Below are 27155 nucleotides of genomic sequence, written 5' to 3'. Positions count from 1 at the left end.
CTGTAAACTATATAAGAGCGTTTAAATCACTACTTTAGTATTTTAAATGCTCTTATATTAGTTTACGGAGGGAGTAGAATACTTCGGGGCGTTATTAGTTTTTCACCCTAACCTACCGAATTAGGTAGGTGCGGCAATGATGCATAATGGAAAAAATGGAGCATGAAATTTGTTGTTCGTTTCTGGGAAATATAGTGAAGTTGAGCTCTATTCGACGTTATTGATGAAAAGCAGTTTTCTCTATTCTTACCAAGGATCTAATAATATTTATTTTGAGTAGTATCTATCCGATTATACATGGATGGGAAATCAATGGCCAAGATCCATATACTACAATGAAATTTGAAAGTTTCAGCGGAAAATTTTAGAGCAATATCAAAACTAAGCGTACATCCCTTATCTCTTGAATAAAGAAGAACTTGTACCGCTCAAATGTATAAGTAAGTTGAAAAAAAAGAAAAAAAAATTACAGCTGACAATTCATACCTGTAGATAATAAATAAACAAAATAAAGGCGGAAATAAAACCTGCTGGTATAGTAAAAACAATAAATAAGCAGCATCGGCAAGAAAGAAAAAGGAAAGTAAGTCGGAATATAACACATGAGATTCAAAAACTCGGGAGAGACCAAACAGACCTCCTCCTGCGTGCGTTGCCCATCAGCTCTTCCTCCCTTGCCCCCTCCCACACCACCCTCCTCCTGCCCCTCCCGAATCCGCCCGCGGCACGAATTCCTCTCCTCCAAATCCTCCTCGCGCCCCTCCCGGATTCAGCTCCCTGGATTTGATCCCTCCTCTTGGCGCCCTTCATTTCTCCGGCTTCCTCCTCTGCTGTTGAGTCCGGAGTCGCCCAAGAACTCGGGTTCTTGGCTTCTTGATCCAAACCCTGCCAATTCCGCGGGCCAGCGCGCGAGGCCTCGGTTCCGAGGTCCCCTGGGGCTGTTTGGGCGCCTCAATCGGAGAGCCCGCCCGGGGAATCCGTTTCCCTGACCTAAACGGGTGGGAATTTCTTTGATTCGCGATGGAGCCGGAGCAGCAGCACAACGCCCAGCCTCCGGCGCCCCCTGCAGCTGCGCCGCCGCAGCCGCCGCAGCCGAGGCCAGTGGCCCCTATGATGCACTCGGCCAGGTCGTGGCCACTCTCCTTCACGCCTATGTAAGCAATTACTGTTTTGCTTTCACAATTTGAAATCTGCCTCTGTTCTTTGCTCACGTGGTGGCATGAAGAACTTGGCTCGATTCAGGCGTTTTGAATTTTATTTTGCCAGTGTGATTTTCAAGCGAAAATTGCCGTCTTATGGAGCCAGGAAGGATTTTATTTTTTATTTTTTTTTGAGGTTAGAGAAATTTTGGTAGTTGCGGATTTGATATGCTTGTGGACGTGATGCTAGTCTGCACTGGCCTGTAGTATATTGGACACAGTAGCTAGTGACAAGGCTGTGGTTACTGAATTTGCTATCTGACTTTTAGGGTTTCAATTTAAGTACAAAAATGCTACTTGAAGTGGTATGCATTGAGAAGAACGTTGGCTATATATCATTCACCATGATGCCATGCTTTGCTTCTTTTCTTCTTCTTTTTTTGCCTTAGTGGGTCTTGTACCAGAAGCGCTGATGGAAAGAGTCTGCTGAAAATCTCACTGTTATAGTAGAGCCATCTCCGTTCTCCATTCTTAAGGGAAATAAAATTCCATGATGTTATTGGTTACTTGTGGAACCACTTTGTTGCTTGTAACTCATGAGTCACTTATTGCTTCTTTGGTCAGATATAACAAATGCAAGCAAAATACTGCATCTATAAAAAGTTTCTTACTAATGATCTGTTTTTTACTTGTATTTTTCAGAAAGCCACTGGTCGAAATTAAGAGTGTTACTCCACCAAAGAGAAAGAAGCAGTGCAATTGCAAAAACTCACACTGTCTAAAGCTGTGAGTTCTCTAGCACAACATGAGTATTTGTTTTTAGAATGCACATCAAGTAATAGAAATATTCAGTTTAAGTGAACCTTTGCAAATGCATACTATAACATTCTGTTGTCATGCAAGGAAAGTTAGCATTGTGTTAGTGATTAACTGAACTGTGTGGTGTCATTTGAAAAAAAAAAAGGAAACCTCCTGTACCTTTTAAGATATCAACTAGATAGGAATAAGATGATCAATTACAGTAACATAGTTTCCTCCATTTGCCTTGTCCTCATTAATGGAGAATTTGCAGGTAGCATATCACGTTGTGATGTGTGTAGAAACTTTGTGTTTCCTTTTGGTCCAAAGTGATGTTTGTAGTCATTGGCAAAAATATGAAGCATAAAATACATTGAGCTTAACTCGCAAGATCAGTTTGTTTTGAAAATAAATTCGTAGGTTCAGCTTTCATGCTCTTGTTTCATTTTGGGGGGTCAATGATAATGTTGTATTCTCAAGTTTATACCAAATTACCACTTCGGCAGTTTTATTATTTTAACACATTCATGTAAAGTTTAAGGTTTCTTCTTCTATATGTTTAGTTGACTAATCCCATCCAATTTATAAATGAACTCATTTATTATCAAATTTAATATCTTTTGAATAGAAGGTGCAACACTGACATGATATTTATTTTTTAGGTACTGTGAGTGTTTTGCAGCAGGACTTTATTGCGACGGCTGCAATTGTAAACAATGTGGAAATAAAGTTGAGAATGAACATGCTAGGCAGGAGGCTATTAACAGTACTAAGCTACGGAATCCAAAGGCTTTTCAACCTAAGATTGAAAACGTTCCAAGTGCTCTTAGTGTTCGAAAGGTACATTCTTTCCCCTTGTAGAATGGTTTAAATGCATCATACAACAGTAGAAGTGAGGTTATATAAAATGGATAATTGAATTTTGACACATAAGAAACATCAGTTCTGCACTTCCACCTTCGTTTTTATGATGTTCCTACATGATGTAATAATTATATGTTACAACTTACAAGATATGCTTGTGTACACGCCTATTAAGCATGCTGTAAGGCTGTAAGTTCGAAGGAATCCTAGAATCGATGCCAAGGACAGTCCATAAACCATACTTAAAGAACCTATTCAAGAACGAGCTAACATGAGATTTTTTTTTGAACCGAACATGAGCATATTTGTATGAACTAAACTTGATGACTTTGTACTAAACAGTGATCAAAAAAGCACATTGCATGACTATTTGAAGACTATTCGGTATTAACAGTTAGTTTGTATGAAATGTGTCACAGTAGACTTCTGAATTACGTGGTATTCATGCAGAAACTCTAGTGGACTATCTGTATCTTAAAGATCATATATTTCCAATTAGCGTGTATTGTTTTGGTTATACATATAGAACATCCAATCTCTGCCAACTATTAACCAAGTGCAGAAACTAATTTCTCAAGTTTTATGTGAAGATGTATTCAGTTGTTTTTAGTTGCTGCACGTGATTTGTTTTTGCCAATCCGATAAAAAGAGGCTGCAGAACAAAATTTATTTATGTGAGGAGAAAAGTACAGAGACTGGAGGCCAGAAGAAGGAATACTATTCTTGGGTTATAATTCAAATCCAAGAATTATCTCACTGTTTTATCACTCAACTCAATACACCTTTATCATTTTGAAAACTGGCTCCACTTCATCCTTGTTTGGCACATCTGTGCCAGACGGTTTATTCCTAGTACCACGCAACGGTCTGTTTGATGATCATTCCCGTGCCTGAAGGTGTGTAGGACCAGTAAGCAGATTTCATTGCAACAGTCAGTAACAGGGACATGTTCATTTATGCCTTTTGGCTTAATCTTAGGCCACGAGTCACTTTCCGTGGACGAACCTTGCGGCTAAAACTTTGGGTATTGGAGCATTATACTCTACGAATTTTTTCATTACCGAAGCCAACATTATCAGTTCCGCTTCATCGACTCCGCTTTCATGACTGCTTCCTTTCAGATGGCAACGCTAATAGCTCACATTAATTTTTGCATTATATGTTGATGCCTGAACCGGAATCCCTTTTGTCCTGCCCATCTAGTTAAATTGACTATCTTATGTTCCATATTTTAGTCTGACCTGCCTCTCCTTTTGCATTATTTATTTAGTTGCCTTATTAATAAATAATAATTAAGTTTACTGCATTTAAATAAAATAAAATATTTTCTTGTGATTCTTTTTCGTGCACTTAACTAATCTTCGCTGCCATCAGGATGCTGGAGCACCTTCAGTTCCAAAACATAATAAAGGTTGTCACTGCAAAAAATCAGGGTGTCTCAAGAAGTACTGTGAATGCTTTCAAGCAAATATCCTTTGTTCCAAGAATTGTAAATGTATGGATTGCAAGAACTTCGAAGGAAGTGAGGAGCTACAGGCTATAATTCAAGGGGATAATGCATCTGATAAAAATAACATTCAGCAAGCAGCTAACGTCACTCTGAATGGTGCCATTGGATCCTCTGGGTATAAATATTCACCTGTACGCAGAAAAAGACACCCAGAAGACCCCCTTGGTCCAGAGGTAATTTCAAGATTAGCTGGTTGACTGGTTCTGCAACTTCAAATAATCTGACATATTAAATTCTGATCTCGTGTGACACATCTATTTCGTTGGTAGTATCCTTTTATTTCTGCCTGCTCTTGTGTCAAAAATCCAGTTGGGTGTACATCCACTTGATCACTGTTACTGATTTTTATCTAACTTCATCTATAAATTTTGATGGCTGGTAATTGTTTCATGTGTTCTAGGCTAACCACTTGGATGCTTCACAAGTTGCTTCTTCTAGTGGACTTGAAGGCTGTATTGGTTATCAGAGTAGATCTAAAATGGTCTATAGGTAAGTAAAAAATGCTGGACTGGTTAATTTGAATACTGGATAACCTCCTTGCAAAAAGAAATAAATGAATAAAACCTTAGAACAAAACTGATCCAACTAAACTCCTAGCCAAATTAATATCAACAATGTATATGTCTTTCACTAAAATATTGTTTTCATTAGACAAAGCAAGATAGTTTTACTTGTCAATAGTTGAAGTTATTCTTTTACTGCCCGCTCTATAGCTTATGAAAGTAGGTAGTGCCTTGTAAAATTATTGGTTACGAAAGAACAGATGTCAATGCAGTTGTACATTGATGCCTCTTTCGTGCATTGCTTATTAATAAATATGCACTTTTATAGGTCTCCGCTAGCAAACACTATCCATCCTACGGATGTTAATGATCTTGCAAATCATTTGGTGATTGTATGCAGAAAGGCAACAGAAACATTCCTGACAATAGCTGGTAACTTCTTTTATCCTTTTCATTTGACTTGGTTATTTTCATAAATTCCGTTAGCGAGCACTCGAATTAGGCGAACTATTCAATTATTCTTGGTGAAAAGATAAAACTACCTTTGTGTCCAGGAACAGGACATCTTTTCGTTTGTTAAGTTACAAATCTTGATTTTTTTTATAACCAAACCTGGCTCCTAAACTAACATGTTAATTGGACATAGATGTAGTATTTCAGATGCTTGCATAGTTGTTATAATTAATAAAACAAGAGTGTAAATATTATTATCAGAACTTCTGAGATATCATTTGCATCAGTTTGGCTACCTGTTTTCTGGTTTCTCATAAAATAAATGCCTGCATGTAGAAGAATAACTTTGCTTCATCGAAGATATATCTAGTTTGAACGATCATTTTGTTGCAAATTTGAAAGAAATAATAACATTTTCGTTTAAGCACCTAATGCAGGCAGCAGTGCTGTCGATCCAGATTTATTTTGAGCTAAAGTGTCATTCCCATTTGCAGATAATAAAGTCGAGATGGAAGTAGAGAGGGGAATTTACACAAATGCTGACCTAAACAATGATAAGATGAAAAACCGTGAAGTTCAGAATGGTGGTGTTAGTCAACCTGATGTTGCAACCCATATAGATCAGCGGACTGCTGGTGATCTCGAATCACCTTGCAATAACACCCAAGAGGATTATAGACCTGCCTCTCCAGGAACACAGGCGCTATTGTGTGACGAGCAGGGCACCGCGTTTGGATCAGATTATAGAACTTCATTTCCATCAGCATTTCATGATCAGGACACTCCAGAGCTAAGCACTCTGCAAGAAAAGACGGTGTTGACAGGGTTTCGAGACTACCTCCGGCTGCTTATCACACGCGGGAAGATAAATGGTGAGAATAATTTTGCTAAGATCTTTCTACCCTTCCATGTTGATGACTTGACACTTATCTGAGATATCCAACTTGTTACAGTTGGGTATATTGCATGTAAATTCACCCTATGCTATTGCACTTGGTTTTCAAATTGGCCATTTTAAAGTAAATGACCTTCACAAAGAAAAATCAACATAATGAGTCTCAGTTATGACTTTCCTGATGAAATCAGAACTACACACAAGTTTGATAACAGTTGATAGTGAGCAGATATCATGACTCCAGGTGGTGAACTCTTGTCGAGTGTAGGCGCAAAGAATAATACTAGTCGAGTAGTTCATATCGACTGTGAACGAAATATTTAACATCCCATTCTTGTTCAGCATGATGTTAGCCCAGATATTTAGTAGATGATGCTTTCTATGCTGACAAGCTTTATTGTAAACCTTAACGTTTTCTTCTGTTGAATCTCATGTGACTTGAAATTTGGGCAGCTAATAACTCAGCCGGGTTGACAGAAGCCAACACATCGTCCGAGCATGCTATGGAGCTGGACGCTCGAAGAAACCATGGAGCAACCACCGGCCCCGGTGTGAGTTCCTTCCCATCAGAAGCTGTGGAAAGGCCAAAAGCCCCCGGCGACCCCGAGAATCCGAGAACAAGTGACCCCTCCGCATAGAGTTGTTGATTAGAAGGCCAGAGTCAGTGTGACTGTTAAAGTAGTAGGTTCGCCCACGAAATTTGTAATAACAAAGCCTCCCTATTCATGTGTATATGTGGATAGTTATAGTCTCTGTTGCCGGTTTCCGGCAACCGGCCCGCCATTGTAGCACCGGTCAGTCCCGAGGTGTAAAAGTAGGCAAAGATAGAGGTGTCCCTTGTGATTGTGTAATTAATTTGATCGATACTAATGATTTTCATATTCTTTTCTTCTTATTTTTTACTTGTAACGTTTGGAGTTGGTGGTGAGCTCGCTCCTCCGCGCCTGCTAATATGTGGAGCCAGCGATTACCACATGCCTTGGACAATTTTGTTCTTATACCTGTTTCTCTGCTACTGATATTGGAGTTAATTTTTTCGCGAACACGCAAAAGGCTTGCGTGAGTAGATGATGAAGCTGTTTCGCAAATTAAGTTATCTACACTAGAATACTGAATGCTTTTTTTTTCCTGCAATAAGCTTCTGTTTGATTACTGTTGCATTGACATGTCTAGCGTGAATGTTAGCACGTCAAAATAGACCCGGTAGCCTCCAAGCCTCGCACAACTCGCCTAACATGTATACTGGCAACATGAGAGCCTGAATCACGCTGTCTTGGCACAAAAATTGCCTATTTCCACTGCACATCCTATACTCGAGATGTGTTTTCTCCGCTTAAGAAACATGATTTATTTTTTTAAAAGAACCATGCATGAACATCATGATATAAGAAGTATCCTTCCAAAATTTGGTGCAAAAATATAACCATATATTCGTCCTGCACGAAAAACCAAGTTGTTACGGTTTGAATGGCATACTAGTACTTATTTCATGCTGCACCGAATTTTCTTCCCTTTTTTGTACAGGACATGTACGGTTGTATTTTTGCACCAAATTTTGCATGAATAGTTGTGATAGCAGCATGATGTTAGACATCTCGAGTGGAGAATATCTGCTTCGGACTTGGCGCGTGCCACAAACCTGTTGCTTGTCCCCTGAGGTTCAGAATCTGAGCTTGTGTGTTCTGTGGATATTCTATCTCTTGCTGGCAGGTGTAGTCATCTGAATCATTCGGCACAGTATGTTGGAATCTGTTGCGCTTTCTTGAATCCGTTCGGTTACGAGCTCTGTTCCATGTTCCCGCTGAATCTGATCAGAAGGAGAAATATGTTGCTGTCCTAAGCTGGTGGAAGAATGAACCGGTCAATTCTGCATTTCTTATTCGTCGCTCCAATAGCCACATAACAATTCCTGTGTAGATGATAATATGCGATGCTTACAAACCACAAGTCACCAGTTAATGGCTTCAAGAAAATCCATGTGTTCTTATTCGTGTCGTCTTTGACCGGCACGATCATTGCTACCCAGATTCAGAATATGGTAGTGCAAAGTTAGCATAAGATGTTCTGTTGTGCCTGATGGTTATATCCCCAATTGCTGCGTCATACACCTGCAAGCATGTTGTTTACTGTTGTATGAGTACAAAGCCAAGTTTCTTTTAATCAATGATTGTATTTATGAGGTATTGTGGAAAACCATACTCCAGACAAATGGCTTCAGTTACATCACCTTAAATATACCGAGCATATGCAATTTCTTGAACTTAATAAGACAGTGCAAAAAAAAAAATCTCACCCCAAGAGGAACTTGGTAGACAAAATCATTATAGCTCCCATAATTTACTCCGAGAGCATCAAATGATACATATTCATAAGGGAATGCATACGGGAGTTTCTTTATCGCCTCTTCAAATACATCTATCGCGTATCCTGTTGCCGTTATCGCATTGGTGACAGGGTCCCTGTCCACCTTCATAAACTCAGGATATCCACTTGTCCGTACACCTACTCGGAGCTTCTTCCCATTAGTAGGAATCTGCCATCCTTTAGGCACTATATGTGTTTGTCCTGGCCAAACCACTGGGTTGAGATCAGGCATAGGGTTTAAATATGTGTGTGCTGATACATCTTGATTCAGGTTCCTGACTATTCCTTGCTTTGCTGTCCAGTAACCTATTTCTTTTGATTCTCTTCTAACCACATTAATTATCTGGAATGTGGAAAACTGGAGCTGTCTGTTTCTGAGGTCAAAATCACCACTCAAGCCTCTGAACTTGCATTGTAAGATTGCATCTAAGAGTTTTGGACCAACTGTAGAAACACCCAAAGTTCCAACACAGGTTGAGTTCTTTCTGTATTGCTGCTTCTGAAATGTGGGACTGGTCATTCTAACCTTTGCTGCTGCTTGTGCCAGGGCCCAAAAAGCATCGTAACCCCAGAGGCTGTAAATGCTTAGTTGCGATAGTGAGTCATCTGGGTAGTCTTGTCTGTACCTCTTATTCCATCTTGCAGTGAAATCATCAAGTTCCTTTGATCTAGGTACATGGAACCTCACACCCAATGCACCATCCATTGCATCAAGAACTGAAGGGCTTAGCGAGTTGATGATATTTGCGATTCCATCCGTCAAAATCCACACATAGGCTTCGGTCATCATTCCGATCTCCTTGGCCTTTTTGAAGAGGATGGAACCAGTGGTTGGTAACATATGCACAATGTAGACCCTTGTCTGCATTGTCATTAGCTTGTATAGTTCTTGCTCAACTTGGTCACTGCTTGCTGACTGAGCTATCACACTGCGATACGGCATAGAAGCTCCGAACTCTTGGAGTGCATCCACCAGGTACGGTACGATGCCTCTACCGTAGTCCGTATCTTCGTATATGGGCACAACTTCCCTCCAGCCAAATGCTTTGATGAGAGCAGCAATACTATTCACTTGGGCAGCATCGCTTAATGTTGCGCGCAAAAAATATGGCACATTGGCAGATGAAAGGGTGGGGTTCGTTGCCGTGAAGGAGATAACGGTGACTTGACTGTTATTCCCAATATCAGACACAAAAGCAGCCTCCGCAGATTTTTCTGGACCAATGATAGCTTGGACATGGTGATTCTCCAGAAGATCAACAGCTGTGCAATCAACTCAGTTAAGAGAAACATTTATTATAAAAGCCTTTTTGTACTAGATTATAGTAGCAACATATCGAGTGCAAGTAGAAATGCTAATGTATTGACCTTGGTTATATGATCATTTCTTAATGCACCGGTGAATTTAGGGATTGAGCGGCATAAAATCCTTGTATAGATCTGCAACTTGTAATTTTTGGGGACTCCTTTTATATGCATTTAAAAACCCAGAATGGTTTAAGACTTGCATTGGCAGTACACAATAATAAATGCAAAAGAGAAACACTAAAGAACAAGGAAACCTACATCCAGTATTTGTTTTCTTTACTCTAACCCCCAAAGTGTTCCGTTATACTCCCTCCGTCCAGAAATACTTGTCATAGAAATGGATGCATCTAGACATATTTTAGTTCTAGATACATCCACTTTTATCCATTTGTGGACAAGTAATTCCGGACGGAGGGAGTACTATACTGTATTACTATGAGCCAATATTTGCATAGATTTGATTTCACCTCTTCATACAGACCCAAATCTTACAGTTGTTTCATATACCTCCTAGTTATATTCAATGTAAAATCACAATGAACGCACCTGCTGATGCAGCTTGGATATTGCCACCACCATTGGAATCCCTGATGTGGAGAACCAGCCTAGTCGCGTGGTCTCCATGGACCGCATAGAAATCCTCCATGGCCATCAAGATGCTGGTACACGACATCTTGCCCACCAAAGACCGCATATTCAGGATCGCGCCAACGTTGAGTCTTGAGTGTGCCCTCTGCGGCAGTCTGAGCAAAACTCAGATCGAGGAAGAGGAACAAAGACCACCGCAAGGTGATCCTTGCTCTTGCTGCCGTGTCCATCATCCTCGGAGCTAAAAAAACGTTGTGCAGAGTGAGCGGTGCCAATGCTTAGCCTTATAGCACTGGTTTTCAGCTCCCGGTGCAGTGGAGATTAAGCCGGGCATTTTATTCTGAGAAGGTCAAACTGCATTCGGTTCAGTCAGCTCTCAACTAAAATGTCAACCTCCCCGTTCTAGCGTACTTTTCTGGTTATATAAGTATATATGCACTGGGAGATGCATGTACTTTGAAGTGATGGCACAGGCCAGTGAAAAATCAGGGAAGTTCCCAGTGACAACCACAAGAAGCATGAGCTGTGTGCTTTCTGTGTGCCGGCGCAAACTCGAGGAAATTCCCGGTGGCAACCCCAAGAAACATGAGCTGGACAGGTCCCTTCATCTGGCTAGTCTCTGGTGCTTGACGTGTGGGGCTCCGAGGAGAAAGTCAGAACTCGCATTCGGCACTTGCAGAGGCTCGTACTTGTTCTCAGATAACTCTAGTTAGTCAATGGCCATCGGGTATTGCGAAATTGCTATATGGAGCGAGGAGCTTTTTTATGTATATAAAAAAAAATCTTCAACATGCATGAGAGCTGTGTGTCATTGCATTACGAGAAAGACCCGACACGAACAAAAGTGTTCTTCTGCTCCCGACCTCAAATGCAGCTGACATGAACAGTAAAAAAATGTGTGCGACATACATAGGAGTATGTGAATGTGTGAAAGACAAGAGATTCATGCAGCCTCAATAACGATATATCTGGAAATTTATTCACGCTGGAAATACAATATCTATGGACTCGGCCAACGCCTATTGTTGTAATGTAAGTCGCAACCCAGTCTCTCTATGAGAATGCTTGATCTTACATACATCAACACTACTAAAATTACCCGGTTCTCACACCATATTGGGCCTTTGTGGCAGAAGAAGGTTGTAGAACTTGTCCTTCAAGAAGAAGCTCCGACCCTTGCTGTCGACAGACTTCTTCCACGCGCACCATCCACCATTAACAATCTTCTTGAGGTCATCACCACCAGTGTAGTGTGGATCGAGGATGAGAAAAGCACAATCACCGCTGGCTTCGTTGTAATCAACTCCCAGAAGGGTATAAGCCAAAACTCCACCACCTGCATTCATTACCGACAATAATAAAAGGATCAGTATAAGAATAGGTTTATCTATGCAACCAAGTGTAGCCACTTTGCATGAATTATCCAACTCGATTAATCTATCTGTGTCTGCCACAATTTTGATTAATCTTATTGCCATTTCTTGCTTATCAGGAAGTGTTATGCATGGATGGTCTAGAAAATGTAGGTGGCTGAAATAGATGATAAAACAGTGATTGTCATCAAGATGACCGCACATTTGGAACACAGCTATTGTTGGTCAATCAGCACAAACATTGCCACAAGTTGAAAATGAATATTGAAGCAACCATGAGCTATGATAACACATTGGGAATGAGCAGACCGCCCTGCTCTGGGAGGACCGATGGATAGGTGGCCAATCCGTGCGCGAGCTCATGCCTAACCTCTACGGCTGCATCCCCAAGCGACGACGGACGATGAGAACCGTGGCGGACGGACTCAATGCCAACTCCTGGGCACGCGACATCCAAGGCAACCTCGGCCTCCACGAGATTGGTCAGTATCTGCAGCTCTGGCAGATCATGCAGCGCACCGAGCTCTCCACCACACCGGACAGGTTGATCTGGAGATGGACGGTGAGCGGCACCTATTCCGCGCAGTCCTGTTACACGGCCACCTTCCATGGATCAACGGGATGCCACTCCTGGAAGCTAATCTGGAAGTGTTGGGCGCCGCCGCGAGTCAAGTTCTTCCACTGGTTAGCCAACCAGGACCGCTGCTGGACGGCAGAGAGGCAGGCTCGCCACGGTCTTCAACATCATCCCCGCTGCCTCCTATGTGCCAGCAGCCGGAGACTATGCGACATCTGCTGCTGGAATGCCCCCTAGCCCGTCAGGCATGGCACGAGACCCTGGCCTGGCTACGCATACCGGCCCCGATCCCAACACAGGAACTGTCGCTTACGGACTGGTGGAACCATGCCAAGGAAGACACGCCGCCGATCCTTCGCAAGGCCCTGAAATCTGTCTCGCTGCTAGTGCCTTGGATGGTCTGGAAACACAGGAACAGCTGCGTCTTCGACAATGCGACGCCATCCCTTAACACGCTCCTAGATAGCATTCAGGACGAGGCCCCGCTCATGGGCGGCAGCCGGGGCACCTGGCCTCCGACTTGTGCTGCCCCAAACCTGGGATGTACATTAATTCACCTGCTGTAATCCGCACATCCTCAGATGTCTGTAACTGAACCTCCCCCTTTTCAATGAAAAGAAACGCAAGGCTTTTGCGTTTTCTCGAAAAAAAAATGATAACACTCCATACATTTAGTACTTGTATACACTATGCGTGTTATGCATAAGGTTTTGGAGTGATTCTTGGCACTCTCCTCTCATGGACTTCAAATTTCAAAGAAAATACACTCCTTTGCCACCATCTTATTTCTTTCAATGAGGTCCTCAACTCCCAGGAGCTTTTTGACCTCTTTCATCTGCCTTTATCGCCCCAAGCCTTTGACTTGTTCCATGAGTTCAGGCAGATTGTTACTCAGTTAAAAAAAGAAGAGCTGGCGCATGGAAATAGAAGACAGCGACCTCTATCAAAATGTTACAAACGAAAAATGTAACATGTTCTATTTTCATGTAACATGAACATGTAACAAATGTTCTATCTCCCATGTCGTTTGTAACAAGTTACATTTTTCGTTTGTAACATTTTCAATGTAACAAATATAACATGTTCTATCAAAAGAGCTGGCGCATGGAAATAGAAGACAGCGACCTCCCCTGCAGTTTTCAGTTTAAAAAAAAAGAGCTGGCGCATAGAAGACAGCGACCGATAGTCTCATGAAGATAGCAGCAGAACAGAAGGTGAGTTTTGGGAGCAGATGCGAACCTCCCATGAAGATAGCAGAACAGAAGATGACTTTTGGGAGCAGACACAAACCAACTCAAGATATGCACAAAGTTTTAAAAAGATCTCAAGATATGCAGTAGGTATGAAATGTCAGGATGAATCTGAAATGCTTTATGCACCAGACAGAATGAGGTTAATTGACCCAAAATCCTCAGGAAGATAGCATCCATGAAAATAGGTTTCAAGGGTTTATAACAACTTGAGATGAATGGAGAACCGTGGTTTTCATTTATAATACTTAATAACTTATTGCATCTGTAAATAATAGCATCAAACATAAGTACGTACCAATCATTACAGGAGTTCCCTGGGTTTCAAAATGTATCGCAAGTTCTCTGCATTTCTCAGGAAGCTCATCACCAGATCTCACGTTAATTATCTTGCAACTAGCCTGCATGACAGAATTCCGTTAAGCCAAAACAATAACATATAGTATGATATCGATACAGGACTAAGACACATGAGTGTACTGAATTAACTATCTCCTCTCAGATTAACACAACTAATGATAATCCAAAAGCACATCAACTACACACTCGTGTATTCCTAAAAATTGCTAGTGTAGTCCTGTGTGCAAGAGATATTGGGATCAAGTCCCAATCCTTGTGAAAAGATATTTTGATGCTTTTACTGTTTTATTCCAATCAAATAGAACAAATGCACAAGAACTCCAACTCAAGATCGTTCACACCCTAAGGCAAGGGCATTTCCAGTGCTATCCACTGGTTTGTACACCGAGTACGATTAGGACCAACAAACCTGGAAGACTTGAAGGTACATATTTGGCGGGGGGAGGGGGGGGGGGGGGGGATGACCTACTCCGAAATTCAGTTTCTCCCAAAATAATTTTCTGTGGATCAGACACAACATCTGAATTCACAGAGCAAAATGGACCACAAGAACATGTAACAAATGAAAAATGTTCAAAAGCTTGAGTTATATAACTCAAAACTGTTTCTAGGTTTACAGGCAACACTGCAAACAAGCTTCAGGATGTGATATTAGAACTTATACAACCTACAGCCCTGCATTCATGTCCTCCAGCAATTCACGAAAATGTATTTCGAACAATGAACATTGTGAGACCATGTGGTCATACCCCTGGGTTGATGATGCTTATGTTAAGATGCTGGTGCTCGGGTTTGGGAGTAGGATGCCATTAAGTTGCTAACTAACCATTGCCATTCTTAGAAAAGAAAACCATCATCAAACATGCACAATTATTCCTCAAACACAAAAGAAATATAAACTCACACCAAGAAGTTTGTCAAGCACAAAGCTTAATTCTATCGCTCCAATCCATTCCCGAGATCCAATAAATGATGGATCCTTATCACCAATTTCAACAAGAACTTGCTGGATCTCCCTGATTAGAAAGTTGGAGCAAATATATTAATCAGCCTGGCATCTTAATTTCTGCTATACCATTGTAGAAAGAGGTTACTATTAAACAATTGTAGAAAAATAGGCATGATAACATCTAGTCTGCCAAACCTGTGTGAAGGAACATTTATAGACGAATACTGTTGTAGCCTGTACCAAGACATGATTGTTTGTAGAGAACGATAAGCACATCCCCATCCCTGAAAAAGGAGGATAACAAAGACTTGTCAGCACTGGCCACAACAGAAACTGAGACTTAAAATCATGCTGAACCATATAATGAGGTACACCAAAAATGGGTAGCATTCTGAAGCAGCACAAAGTTGTGGAGGAGCAACTCCACCTTGCTATTACAATGTGTACAACACAAGTGTTGAAGGAACAACTTCAATGTGTTGTGCTGGATATCGCTCTAGAGACAGAGATAGGGCTGATATGGCAGCAGGAGTTCAATCCTAAACTCCTAGAGCACAAGATCTAGTCCAAGATCTTAAATAAGAATAAAAAGTTCTATTATAGGTGGTGGGTACATAGTCTGGTTACAAATTAGAGGTGCGGACCTGTATTTATAGGACTTTGGGAAGCCTTCACGTCTCGCTTCTACTTATGGCTAGAAAACTCCAGAAAACATTACTTAAGATTCACCATTCTACTCATACCTAGAAGACTCTAGAAAACAGTAGCTAAGGTTGAGAAAAGAAAAGAAATACTAGACTACAACAGAAGTATCTAGAAGTAGCCAAACAGATTTGACATATGATTTTATTTTTATTTTCCTCATCTATTGTTCCTCATCACATTCTGTTCCGGGCATGCAGTATGCACAATGTTACCTAAATGTACCCGAGCAAAACACAACATAGTCCCCAGGCATTGCTATTATAGCAGAAGGCGTAATTAAAAAAAGTCCACCCTGTAATACCAACACTTGATTTAGTGCTACAGCAAGCAACTTTTGACCTATTTTCCGAATTCGAACAATGCAGTTGCAAGGCTTAAAGCAAATGCCAACTACAATGTGCCCTTCAGTAATTCATCATAGCTCTACATGAATGGGCAGAAGACACCTATGTTACTACAGAATTATTAACAAAACCAAAACATGGAAGTGGAACTAGCAGAGCAATTTCAGGTAGAAGCTTTCCAAATGCAACTCATAAAATACCATTCTCTATGTCCTCCTCAGCTGAAGAAAGGGGCACCAACCAAGCATATAATAAAGCCTATAACAGGAAATCCTCTGACAAATGTTTTTAAAGTAAAGTATGTTTCGGTTACAAATTTAAAGGCAAAAACGGGCAAGGATAGGTGCTACCGCAGTCAGATAAGGTACACAATAGGTTGGTTAGAGAAGATTGCAAGCCGTGTTGTATACAGTTTGGCAAGCAACAGTTGAAAAGGGGACACTAAGAAAACCTCCAATAGGTTGTTACTAAGCTTGTCAGTATGTGGGGATGATGTTCATTGTTCAGCCACATCCATGATAAGAACCTCTCCATTAAGCTTGTTACTAAAACCAGGATAACATATATGTTGGTGAGCTGGCATGGGAGGCAGGGCTCTTCCTCCTTTCCTCTACCACTTCCAGATCACATGAAATCCTGTGTGGCACGATTTTAGAGCAAGTGACATGCACTAGTGGAGTTACTCTAAGAGTACTATTTTCAAAGAATATGATAACACCATAAATAAATATTTGTATATTTCAAATCAGATATTTGAATTTCAAACCTCTTTACAGTTGCATTTTGTATGTAAAACAGATAACCTTTTTTCTAGTTTATTGTTCTGTTTTATTTTTTTTGGTAAATAAGATGTATTCGGACTAAGCAAAATATACTCGTTGCTTGTGCAGTAGGCTTATGTGTCGCATCTAATTCCATCAAATGGACAGGTGTGATTGTCTATCATCTTACTGGGATAGGACTTCCGAGCACCGACGAAAGAAATGCAGAAACTAACATCCAGCCATGGGGTGGGAATCTATAATCTGTTATGAAGGTAAAGGATCTATACCTGCTGTCTAAGAACTGAACAAGATACTCAAATAAACCCTAGGTATTATTTAACATATGTAGAACATCAGGCAATAGAACACATATATATGAAACAAACTGTCGAGAAGAGAGGTAAGAATTAATAGAAAGAGATCCTGAAGTACAAAAACAAACATTACATTGTCATCAATACCATCATGTAGGTAATGGTAATACTCATATGAACCATCAATCAATGACATGATTCCTCCAGATACTGCAATAAACATGAAATTAAAAACCATTATCCCCTTACAAATTCAGCAAATTTGTTAATGTTCTCAAAGTAAGAACTAATGCAACTACTAACCACCACTAGATGGAATTTCTTTGTGGACATCTCGAAGCAATGAGGAACCTGGTCTCAATGATAGATCACAGTGGGATTCAGGAAAATATTTTCTAACTGGAAGATAAGGAACAGAACAACTAAGAAAAATACAAAATATAACTGATACCACTTTTAGATGAGCTTCTATCTCGCATTTCCATGGCACCAAAAGTTAGTGCATTAGAAGTCCGTAACAAAGGACGATCCAAGGGCAGACCAAGCCTGAAGTGCAGATTTCTTCTCAGTTCACCTACAAATTTATGATGCAAACTGTAATAATACACCCAAGTACACTGTCATGCTAAGTTAAAACAAGAACTACAAAATACATCAAAGCATCAGAGCAAATTTCATACTCTGCTTTTCCTCAATCTCCCCGTATCTTGTGTCGTATATAGCTGTTAGAGGAATAAGCAAACCAGGAGGAACAAAATGGTACGGACAAAGCTTCAACAAATTAAAGAAACGATGTTAGAGACAAAATTCCATAACGTTTTGCACGCAATCAGATATATATTAAATAGCAAGAAAATCATGGATGGTGATGCAAATAAATTATGTTATTGTATGGAAATTACGACAACAAAATATCAGAACTGGAGAACTACCCTATCCACGGAGATATATGTTACTCCCTCCGTTCCATAATTCTTGTCGAGGTTTTAGTTCATAACTATTCTTGTCGTGGTTTTAGTTCAAAACTAAAACCACGACAAGAATTATGGAACGGAGGGAGTGGTTGATTGTTATTTCTTTTTACTTTTTCGATTGCATTAGAAGTAGTGAATTGCAAATTTCATACTGCTTTTTACTACATTGGCAAGTGTGGCAACAGGACACATATGATGTACATTTCTTCACGACATAATTGTGAAAACTTGATAGCACCTGATATAATTGTGTGGATTGACATTTTAAAGTTGGGTAAAAGCCATAAAGGACACTTGGCCTCATCTACCTACTGGCAGGGCCTAATCATATTCCACTGCTCATTCGCAACAAGGTACATACATGGTGCCCTTTAACAGGGAGAACTGACTATAAACTTGGAATACAACCTCTGCATCCTAACAAACCCTACCCTTAGCATCCTAAACTAAAGTGATCTCTGCCTAAAAAGATGATCTCTAGGATTCGCTGCTGCTATGTGCTTGGTGCATCAGCCAACCTACTAAATATTAGCACACAATAATATTCAGTTCAGAAATGAACTAAGAATAATCTAGAACCTAGTGAAGTCAAGGACACAATGGCTGATAAAAAGGCCTTAGAATAAGGAGCATTTGCCACACCACCAAGCATCCATCTGGAGCTCAATCTTACTACGCTCTTACAGGTGCATACATGCCCCAAAACTCACAAGAGTCCAACCAGGGACTATTCAAGCATCGATGCTCAAGTTTTGATTCCTTTTCTCAGTAACAAGGGCAAGAAGACAACATTTAAGCAGCTGTCACCTTGCAGAATTGGGGATGTGACCAGAGAATTCATATTTACAACCTCTTTTTCTAAGATTACTATTACCTCTTGATTCTAAGTTTCTAAAACTCCCACTTGTAGTTTCGATATAGCTTTCGGTATGTTGTAAAGAACCTTTGCAACTCCATAACATGCTGCCACTTTTCATATCATATCTTGAGATTTTGGACCTAACTAGCCCTTTTTTTACTTTTATCTGAATTATTAAGTTTTTAAAGTGTTCAAAACAAATAATAATCTATTAGAGTTAGAGTTGGTGACCTTATACATCCCTATGGCAATACTTGGCAGCATGCTGAAGTGGCACCTCCAACATTTCATGTTGTTCATTTGTAGTTTGTAGTAAAATGGTAGGTATCCATTGCCCTTACATGTGCATATACTAATCGATTTAGTGATGACATCATGGCAATCAGAGGACTTATGAGTCACATACCTGAGGCTGTTGAGTTAAGAGCTCTGAGACGATAGCCTTCTTCATAATGCTTAGCTGATCAGCTAATCCCGGAATAACTAGCTCAGATACAGCAACAGCTACAGGAAGATCCATAGAACTGTAGCATAATATATCTAGCTTCAGGTCGATTACTCTCAGGCTAGCTGGTGCTGGTGCTGATATAAAATATGAAAATACTTTCAGTGAGGAAAGTGAAAAGTGATTAAAAAATGAAGGGGGAAAAGAAATGCACTCCATGTGTTCTGCGACCTGTTGTACAATACTTGTACACGGCAGAGTGAACTTCCTAGAGTGAATATGTGAAATACCAGGCAATGTGTGTACCATCCCCAGACCGAAAAATGGAATTGCCGACTGAAAAAGTGGACTTCCCAACAAAACGTAAACTTTCTGCATGGACAAAGTGAACTTCTGTTTTCTATTTTTATACAGCGGGCTGCTGCAGTTCAGATAGTGAACCGCTGTGGTCTGAAGAGCAAACTTATATTTTATATCGCGAACTACACCAGTTTGCAGTGGACTCCCTTTTTCGCTTAACATAGTGAATTGTCTCGCCGAATGGTCATCTGTCCGTAGATGCAGCGAACTGCAGCAGGAGACGGGAGTGGGAGCCAGCGTGCTGGCGGAGCTAGAGGAGGGGCGGCAACAGAGGATGGTAGTTCACGGTGGTGCGCGACCTCTCACCTGGTGATGCCAATGCTGGAAGATGATGCCGGGGCTGGAGCTCAGGGCAGCGACCAGACTGCAGGGTGGGGGGGGGGGGGGGGGGGGGGGGGGGCACCGAGAAAGGGGAGGGGCGGTGCGGCAGCAAGGAGGTGGGCGCGGGTGGATGGAGAAGGGCAGAGAGGAAGTGTACCAGCAGCGTGCGAGAGGATTGGGAAGTGATGAGGACATCTCTGCCGCAGTTACACCTGTCGCCACTCCTACATCAGTTATGCCATCCGGACCTATAACTAGAGCGCGCGCGAGACAAATAAATGGCCAGGTACTATCGTTCCTTTATAAATATGATCTGGCTAATGAGGATATAATATTACGCTCATATTCGGATTTACTTGTACTTAGGAATAAAGGAGAGATAAAAGATGAAGACAGTGTGCATTCAGATCAAATGGAGCAACATTCTTGCATGCATGTCACGTCCCATCCATGTACATGCATGAAGTGCACCAAGGGACTTGGATTAACGGGCCAACATCACCACGTGGGTGGGCCTCTGGCTTTCGGCCACGCCACCAGGTGCTTGGCGCAACTTCCAGGAAGGCCAGCTACGTACGACGCGCAGTCCGATTCGTGGACAACACATACCGCCTTCGACCGGAAGCAGTAGCGAAACGTTTCGACCGCATCATTGCCTTTTAATAAATAGCTAGTCTAGGTTAGGGTTTAGAGTCGGGTTTTATTGTATTGTCTAGCCATCGCTACAATTTCGCATCTACGAGACGTGTAGGACTACCGCCTTGTCAGATCCACAGTGGAACCCCAACTTTTGATCTAGTTCGTGTGCTTAATTTTTCATCCGCAATTTCAGATTGCAATTCACCTTTGTTCTTGCCAGTTCTTCGATTGCTTGCAGGAACTCGAACCTCGTTGTTCAGGTTGATCGTGCCTACGGCAAGGTCAATAACCATCGGAGATTGGTTTAGCGATTGTCGAGGCGTATCGTCGGGTACGGTATAGCCGGATCTTCAAGGTCAAAATCCACCAAATCGATAATTATCCCCACTCTCATCGAAAGATCGGGCCACCGTCACATCAGGAAGAGTGGTACAGTAGTAGATCGGCAGCACACGGGAGGGAAGCAAAGGGGTGGCGCAGGAGGATGGTGCGGTGGGCAGTGGAGGTTCAGGGGTCAGGCTATTTTCACAGGATGGTGGTTGTAGAATAGGTATTCTATAACTCAAGGGATGGTTGTATAATAGATCCACGGCCGTGTTGAAGATGTAAGGTGTAGTGACCGACGTCTCATATATTACATAGTATATTTAGGGAAAATACTTTCTACTACCGGGTGTAAGGTGTACTTAAACCCACGTTTCATATGCTACGGTGCGATACTATATATATTACTTTGTCACCTTAAACCCACGTTTCATATGCTACGGTGCGATACTATATATATTACTTTGTTACTCTAAATATACTCATATACTGTGAATATACTATACTAGCACAATGCATGTACGTTGCTACGAAGCCATAAAAACGGTAGTGCAGCCACCGGTTTACAGATCATCGAAAGGCATTGCTTTCCTACAGCCATTGCGCAGTTCACTATAAAAACGGGAGCAAAAGAGCGCAAGTTTTATTTTACGAGAAGCAGAATATTTTTATAAGAAAATAGTTACCTGGAAAGTACTTTAACATAGGGACAGTGGAGCCAGCCTTTGAGATGTTCAATGATTGGTTGGATAGGACAGTTATCTGAATTGCATCTGCATTCTAGCAAATAAGAAATTCAGAGAATTGCGATTAAAGATTGTCACATGATATAGAAATATAAATCAACATCGTCACACTATACAAATTCAGAATTAAAGGCATCTCCATTCAGCAGACGCCATACGACTTTCCATATAGTCCTTCAACCTTCATACAGTTTATATTTTCAAACAACAACAACAACAACAAAGCCTTTAGTCCCAAACAAGTTGGGGTAGGCTAGAGGTGAAACCCATAAGATCTCGCAACCAACTCATGGCTCTGGCACATGGATAGCAAGCTTCCACGCACCCCTGTCCAATGCTAGCTCTTTGGTGATACTCCAATCCTTCAGGTCTCTCTTAACGGACTCCTCCCATGTCAAATTCGGTCTACCCCGCCCTCTCTTGACATTCTCCGCACGCTTTAGCCGTCCACTATGCACTGGAGCTTCTGGAGGCCTGCGCTGAATATGCCCAAACCATCTCAGACAATGTTGGACAAGCTTCTCTTCAATTGGTGCTACCCCAACTCTATCTCGTATATCATCATTCCGGACTCGATCCTTCCTCATGTGGCCACACATCCATCTCAACATGCGCATCTCCACCACACCTAACTGTTGAACATGTCGCCTTTTAGTCGGCCAACACTCAGCGCCATACAACATTGCGGGTCGAGCCGCCGTCCTGTAGAACTTGCCTTTTAGCTTTTGTGGCACTCTCTTGTCACAGAGAATGCCAGAAGCTTGGCGCCACTTCATCCATCCGGCTTTGATTCAATGGTTCACATCTTCATCAATACCCCCATCCTCCTGCAGCATTGACCCCAAATACCGAAAGGTGTCCTTCTAAGGTACCACCTGGCCATCAAGGCTAACCTCCTCCTCCTCACACCTAGTAGTACTGAAACCGCACATCATGTACTCGGTTTTAGTTCTACTAAGCAGTCATCCATAAAACTGAAAACAGATTTCCATGAAATATGTGATTCCCAAAATATTAAAGATAGGTATACTGAATTTCATGACTGGATAACAGAAGCAAGAGAGGCAAGTGACCGAAGATGACAATGTCTCACAATTGACATTGGTCATTAGAACTACAAAACAAGCATAGCAAGTTTAGCTTAGTACAGCGTACCTCCCTTATTGAGGAGAGGTCATGCCTCTTTGTCGGTAAGAATTCTGAACAGGATACGATTTTGGCACTGCACTTGTTTGTGTTTGTGTTGATGGGTAGTTGGGAAACAGAATTCAAATTATTGCCATGTAAGATAACTGAATGGTGTGATTCGTCAAATGTTGCAGTCGGGCCTTCAACTAGGTAAGAAACATGAGGACCTCTGAGGTTAGCAGCTGTAGATTCAATGAGTGAAGAAAACCTCGCTTCAATGCCTACAAAAGGTAAGAGATAGTAAAGAATTCTGCCTTCCGTTCAGTAGAGAACGATTTATAGTTCTTGCTACAAGTTCCCTTTTGCTTTATAAGAAAATATGATTTCAATAAAAATTGGGAGAAGTGCTGCAAACATGATTATTATGCCTTAAAAAATCTCTCTACACATGTTTGTATCATTTTGTCTGCGAGTGCACATTCGCCAGGCCCAAGAAATCACAAACAATTTGGTATATAAACAATTGTTTTGTTTACAAATTTGGTATATAAACAATTTGGTATACTAGCATGATATTTAAGTACGGCAAAGTTCACTTTTCAACACTCAACCATGTGAAACCAAAGCATAATAAGCACTAATGAACAATTTTATACACGAAAGCATTGCATACTTCAGATATATGGCTTCACACTCGACACATGCAAAATTAAGCTAAAGACTTGGACAATGAAAATTCAGAAGGACGGCAATTTGACATTTACAGCTGAAGAAGAGAGAGGGGCACTTACCAGACATCGTCTCATCCGAAGGAAGATAGAGTGGCAGCTGCAGCTGCAGCTCGCAGCGCAGAAGGCAGCCCTTCTCCAGCAGCGACCTCCCCGGCTCATCCCCCCACAGAACCTCCTGCCCTTCCACCACTTCTGACCCCTCACTCTCCGAAACAAGAAACCGAATGTCCCCGGTGGACGCATCCACGCAGCCTCCAACCATGCCATGGCTCGCCCTTTCGCCGAACAACCGCTGCCTCAGCTCCCCAGCCAGTTCCAGCGGTCTGCTGGCATCGGACTCGAAATTCGCGCTCCCGACGAACAGGCCCCCCACGATGTCGAATCCCCTCACGAGCAGTCCACGGATTTCGTCTGCACGCAACACCAGAGATTGTCAGGTGAGGAAGACCATGAGTGGGGCTAGCTGCGGAGGATCGAGAGCTCGAAGTTAGGGGGTGGGTGAGAGACTTGCCTGCTTCGTGGGGAAGATCGGGGGAGAACGGGCCGTCGTCAGACAGGAAGCGGAGGCAGCGGAGGGCGGCAGCGACGGTGACGGGCTGGAGGAAGCGAGGGGAGCCGACGAGCCAGAGGAGGGATGGTAAGGGAGAGGAGAGGATGGACTTCTTAGGACAGAGGAGACGGAGCGACGGCGAGCGGCGCGAACCATCGGCGGCGTTTTCCATCGGCGGCGATCGGGAGGATGGAAACGCCGGTGTCTAGGCTTCGCTTTTTTTTTACGGGATCTATGCTCGCATGAGCACTGGGCAAGACCCATTTAGGCCTTCTGCAGTTGGGCCGGGGTTGGGGCCCAATCCCCAGGGAGAACCCGACGCGGTTTGTTTCCCGGGCCAACGAAAAGCGGAAATCAAGATCACTTCCCACGCAGGCAACCTGTGAGTTTTTTTTCCGTAGGCTTATTTATTCATAACATTTTATCTGTTGAACCGCGCATCCAAATCCTGAACTGTTTTCATCGTTGAATTTCTCATTTTGAGATCTTTGAAACAAGATCTCATGTTAATAAATTTCAATGAATGTTTTTCACGAAAATCCGAGGAAAAATGGAAACAACAAAAATCAGAAACAAAAAAGGAATACCAAAAAAACAAAATCCTAAAAAACAGTAAAAACCGGCAATAAAAAGATGAGTATTGAAAGAAAACGGAATAAAAAAACCCGGAGCCGGAAAGCGCGGTTGTGATTTTTCACCTTTTCCCCCTTTTCGAGAAGCACAACTCTCCTTCTCGTCTATATTTATCGTGGAAGCACATCTTACTGAGAAGAACGCGAAAGCAAATATGTGCTTCTTAGATATTATTTTTCCTTCTCCTGGGCACTGTGTTTATCGTGGAAGCATATTTTTTTCGAGAAGCAAATCCATGCTCCTTGTGGAAGCATTTTTTTTTTCTTCTCGAGAAAGTCAATTTGTACTTGTCGTAGAAGTACATTTTTTTTCCTTTTTCAAGAAGCATAATTGTGCTTAAAAAAGCAGGTGAAAACCAAATAGGCGAAAACGGAAAAAAATCAATATCACCAAAACACGTGCAGTATAACATAAAAAAAATGAAATCCAGAGGGAGCACCTGGAACTGAAAACCGTAATATTTTCAGACAAATACTAGTTTAATAACAACTATGAGCTGAGCACATGCATGTCAGCGCAACCAATCAACAGATAATACCATGAATCTTCAGATTTTGGATTTGAGCGGAATAGCCGGTCATGATCGAGCAAAGAAGAGAAAGAAAAAGCCATACGACAAGTTGAATCTTGAGATTTGGAAACTCAAAGGACACATAGATGCTCCTGGTCCTGCTTTTCTAGCTAACTGACGCCCAGCTTCGTTTGCCGAAGCAGGATGTTACAAATCAGCGAGTTCACAACTTGAAGCAAAAACCATCCATCTCATATTCTCGTCCTTCAACGATTCGGAACGTACCAAAGTTCAGAGGGCCACAATCCACCATAGTCCGGTCCAAAGCTGGGGAAAACGTACTCAAACGTATGATTTTCCAAGTCGTAAATCCCCACACCTCTCCAGCCCGGAAGACCGAAATTGTCATGGTGTATCAGCCGAGGTGTGGTGAAGTAGACACAGTTGGGCCTGAGCTCCGGAAACTCCCTGACAGGCAGACAAGCCGAATGATTCAGCCCGACAAACACCGCGTGATCCCGCAAGGCCGTTGAAGAAGACAAGCTGACCAGTTTGCATTCTTGGACGTCGACTTGAAGCACCTCCACCTCGATTTTTCCGGGACGACGAATGCGTTCAAGAGTCCGTATCTGCAAGAGGCCGCCGCAGGGCGTGGACACCAGAAACCTGGTATGAATCCCCCTGTATCTCCTGTCCCCGTTGATGATCACCTCTTTGCTTGGTTCTTGTGGACCGCAGAGGTCCCATGCCTCGAGCACCCCATGCAATGTCACCGTGTAGAATCTCCCGTCGTGGTAGACGCAATCGGCGTACCGGTCATCGCTCCGGTCGGCCGGAGCTGCGGCGAGTCGCCAACGGCTCTCTCTTGCTCTTGTGAAGGAAATCCAGTTACCATCGTAGTAGTGGATGGCCACGGCAGTGTAGTCACCACCGCGAGATGGATTGCATGACAAGACCACCTTCTGGTAGAACCATGTGCCGAGGCCTTGTGCCCCGGGCTGATTAGGCTCATATTCATGGCGTTTTCCATAACGATAGCCCACGATGCTTCCATCACTGTCGTAGACTCCCTTGACGCACTCTAAATCGGTAATAGGCGGGAGAGGGATCGTGGCGAAGTTGAAGGGGTGGTAGAGCACAAGGTTGGAGAGTTCATCTGACGCAACGAGCCATCCATGCGAGGCTCCGCACCACTTTAATTCTAAGAAGACCCAAAAGGCAAAGCTTGGGGGTTCCCAAGGCATCCCTGTTCTTGATCAACAACCAATGTATGATCCCCTTTGAACCACTATTTTTTAGTATTGCTTTGTCTGTATTTTCTTGGACCAATATTTTTTTTTTTTGAATAAATGTAATCATCACATCTAGTCATTTGCATCAATATGGGAGAGAGAGAGAGAGATCGATCTTGGCTTTGTTATTTACTCTTTGTGCTTCACTTAAATCTATTAGAGTAATATAAGTGATGTGTTGTGGTTATAACTTTTATGTGCTTCACTTACATTTTGTTAGAAAGTTTTAGGATTTTGCTGGTACATGTTTTTATAATATATCTTGAGCTTATTGTCTTGGGTTTAGTATTGGACTTTAAGTCTTGCAGAATTGGGATGGTAATTAACATGATAAGAACACCCAAGTAGAGTGTGCTTGAATAGTTATGGATTTTTGGCTTTGGTTTTAAGACTTTCTTATCACTGTGGATTTGTATCTAAGGTAGCTATTGCTATTTGGAGATAGGATAATGTGCTCAATGTTTAGAAAAACCTTGTGTTTCTTTCACGTAATAATAAAAGTTGGGGACTCTAATGAGAAGCTGAGAATGCAAAGTCTTGTTTGCATGCAGCCATCATAGACTAGAGACTTTGATGCGGCCGGG

At 42.0% G+C, this 27155-nt stretch overlaps 3 protein-coding genes and 1 pseudogene across 3 annotated transcripts; 1 reads left to right on the top strand and 3 right to left on the bottom strand.

Moving 5' to 3' along the window:
* The first annotated feature begins 583 nt into the window (after positions 1 to 583).
* LOC109735904 (protein tesmin/TSO1-like CXC 5) lies at positions 584 to 7057 on the top strand. Its single transcript, XM_020295104.4, has 8 exons — positions 584 to 1154; positions 1842 to 1925; positions 2600 to 2777; positions 4176 to 4484; positions 4712 to 4800; positions 5143 to 5246; positions 5762 to 6139; positions 6616 to 7057. The coding sequence occupies exons 1-8, from the start codon at positions 1021 to 1023 to the stop codon at positions 6798 to 6800; spliced, it is 1461 nt and encodes a 486-aa protein (XP_020150693.1). The 5' UTR covers positions 584 to 1020; the 3' UTR covers positions 6801 to 7057.
* LOC109735908 (glutamate receptor 2.7-like) lies at positions 6616 to 10652 on the bottom strand (annotated as a pseudogene).
* A 712-nt stretch (positions 10653 to 11364) lies between these two features.
* On the bottom strand, positions 11365 to 24375 carry LOC109735905 (probable Ufm1-specific protease). The gene is made up of 13 exons (XM_020295107.4): positions 24097 to 24375; positions 23646 to 23996; positions 22882 to 23135; positions 21667 to 21760; positions 19298 to 19473; positions 17739 to 17829; positions 17510 to 17632; positions 17362 to 17409; positions 17192 to 17268; positions 15127 to 15215; positions 14887 to 14998; positions 13921 to 14023; positions 11365 to 11758 (listed from the first exon to the last, which is right to left on the bottom strand). Exons 1-13 carry the CDS (start codon positions 24305 to 24307, stop codon positions 11529 to 11531), a joined length of 1959 nt encoding a protein of 652 aa, XP_020150696.1. The 5' UTR covers positions 24308 to 24375; the 3' UTR covers positions 11365 to 11528.
* A 1170-nt stretch (positions 24376 to 25545) lies between these two features.
* On the bottom strand, positions 25546 to 26523 carry LOC109735909 (uncharacterized). The gene has a single exon (XM_020295110.1). It carries the CDS (start codon positions 26521 to 26523, stop codon positions 25546 to 25548), a length of 978 nt encoding a protein of 325 aa, XP_020150699.1.
* Between the last annotated feature and the right edge of the window lie 632 nt (positions 26524 to 27155).

The sequence above is a fragment of the Aegilops tauschii genome, chromosome 7 (genome assembly GCF_002575655.3).
Source record: "Aegilops tauschii subsp. strangulata cultivar AL8/78 chromosome 7, Aet v6.0, whole genome shotgun sequence".
In the NCBI taxonomy this organism is placed as follows: Eukaryota; Viridiplantae; Streptophyta; class Magnoliopsida; order Poales; family Poaceae; genus Aegilops; species Aegilops tauschii.
The sequence above is the reverse complement of the archived record's forward strand: the minus strand, read 5'-3'. Positions and strand labels throughout refer to the sequence as shown.

Coding starts and splice junctions, on each gene's coding strand:
- LOC109735904 (XM_020295104.4), top strand. CDS start 1,021: ATGGAGCCGGAGCAGCAGCACAACGCCCAGCCTCCGGCGCCCCCTGCA. Junction 1,155..1,841: donor CCACTCTCCTTCACGCCTAT/GTAAGCAATTAC, acceptor TGTATTTTTCAG/AAAGCCACTGGTCGAAATTA. Junction 4,801..5,142: donor AGATCTAAAATGGTCTATAG/GTAAGTAAAAAA, acceptor GCACTTTTATAG/GTCTCCGCTAGCAAACACTA.
- LOC109735905 (XM_020295107.4), bottom strand. CDS start 24,307: ATGGAAAACGCCGCCGATGGTTCGCGCCGCTCGCCGTCGCTCCGTCTC. Junction 23,997..24,096: donor CGATCTTCCCCACGAAGCAG/GCAAGTCTCTCA, acceptor TGTTGCGTGCAG/ACGAAATCCGTGGACTGCTC. Junction 23,136..23,645: donor TTCGGATGAGACGATGTCTG/GTAAGTGCCCCT, acceptor TACCTTTTGTAG/GCATTGAAGCGAGGTTTTCT.
- LOC109735909 (XM_020295110.1), bottom strand. CDS start 26,523: ATGCCTTGGGAACCCCCAAGCTTTGCCTTTTGGGTCTTCTTAGAATTA.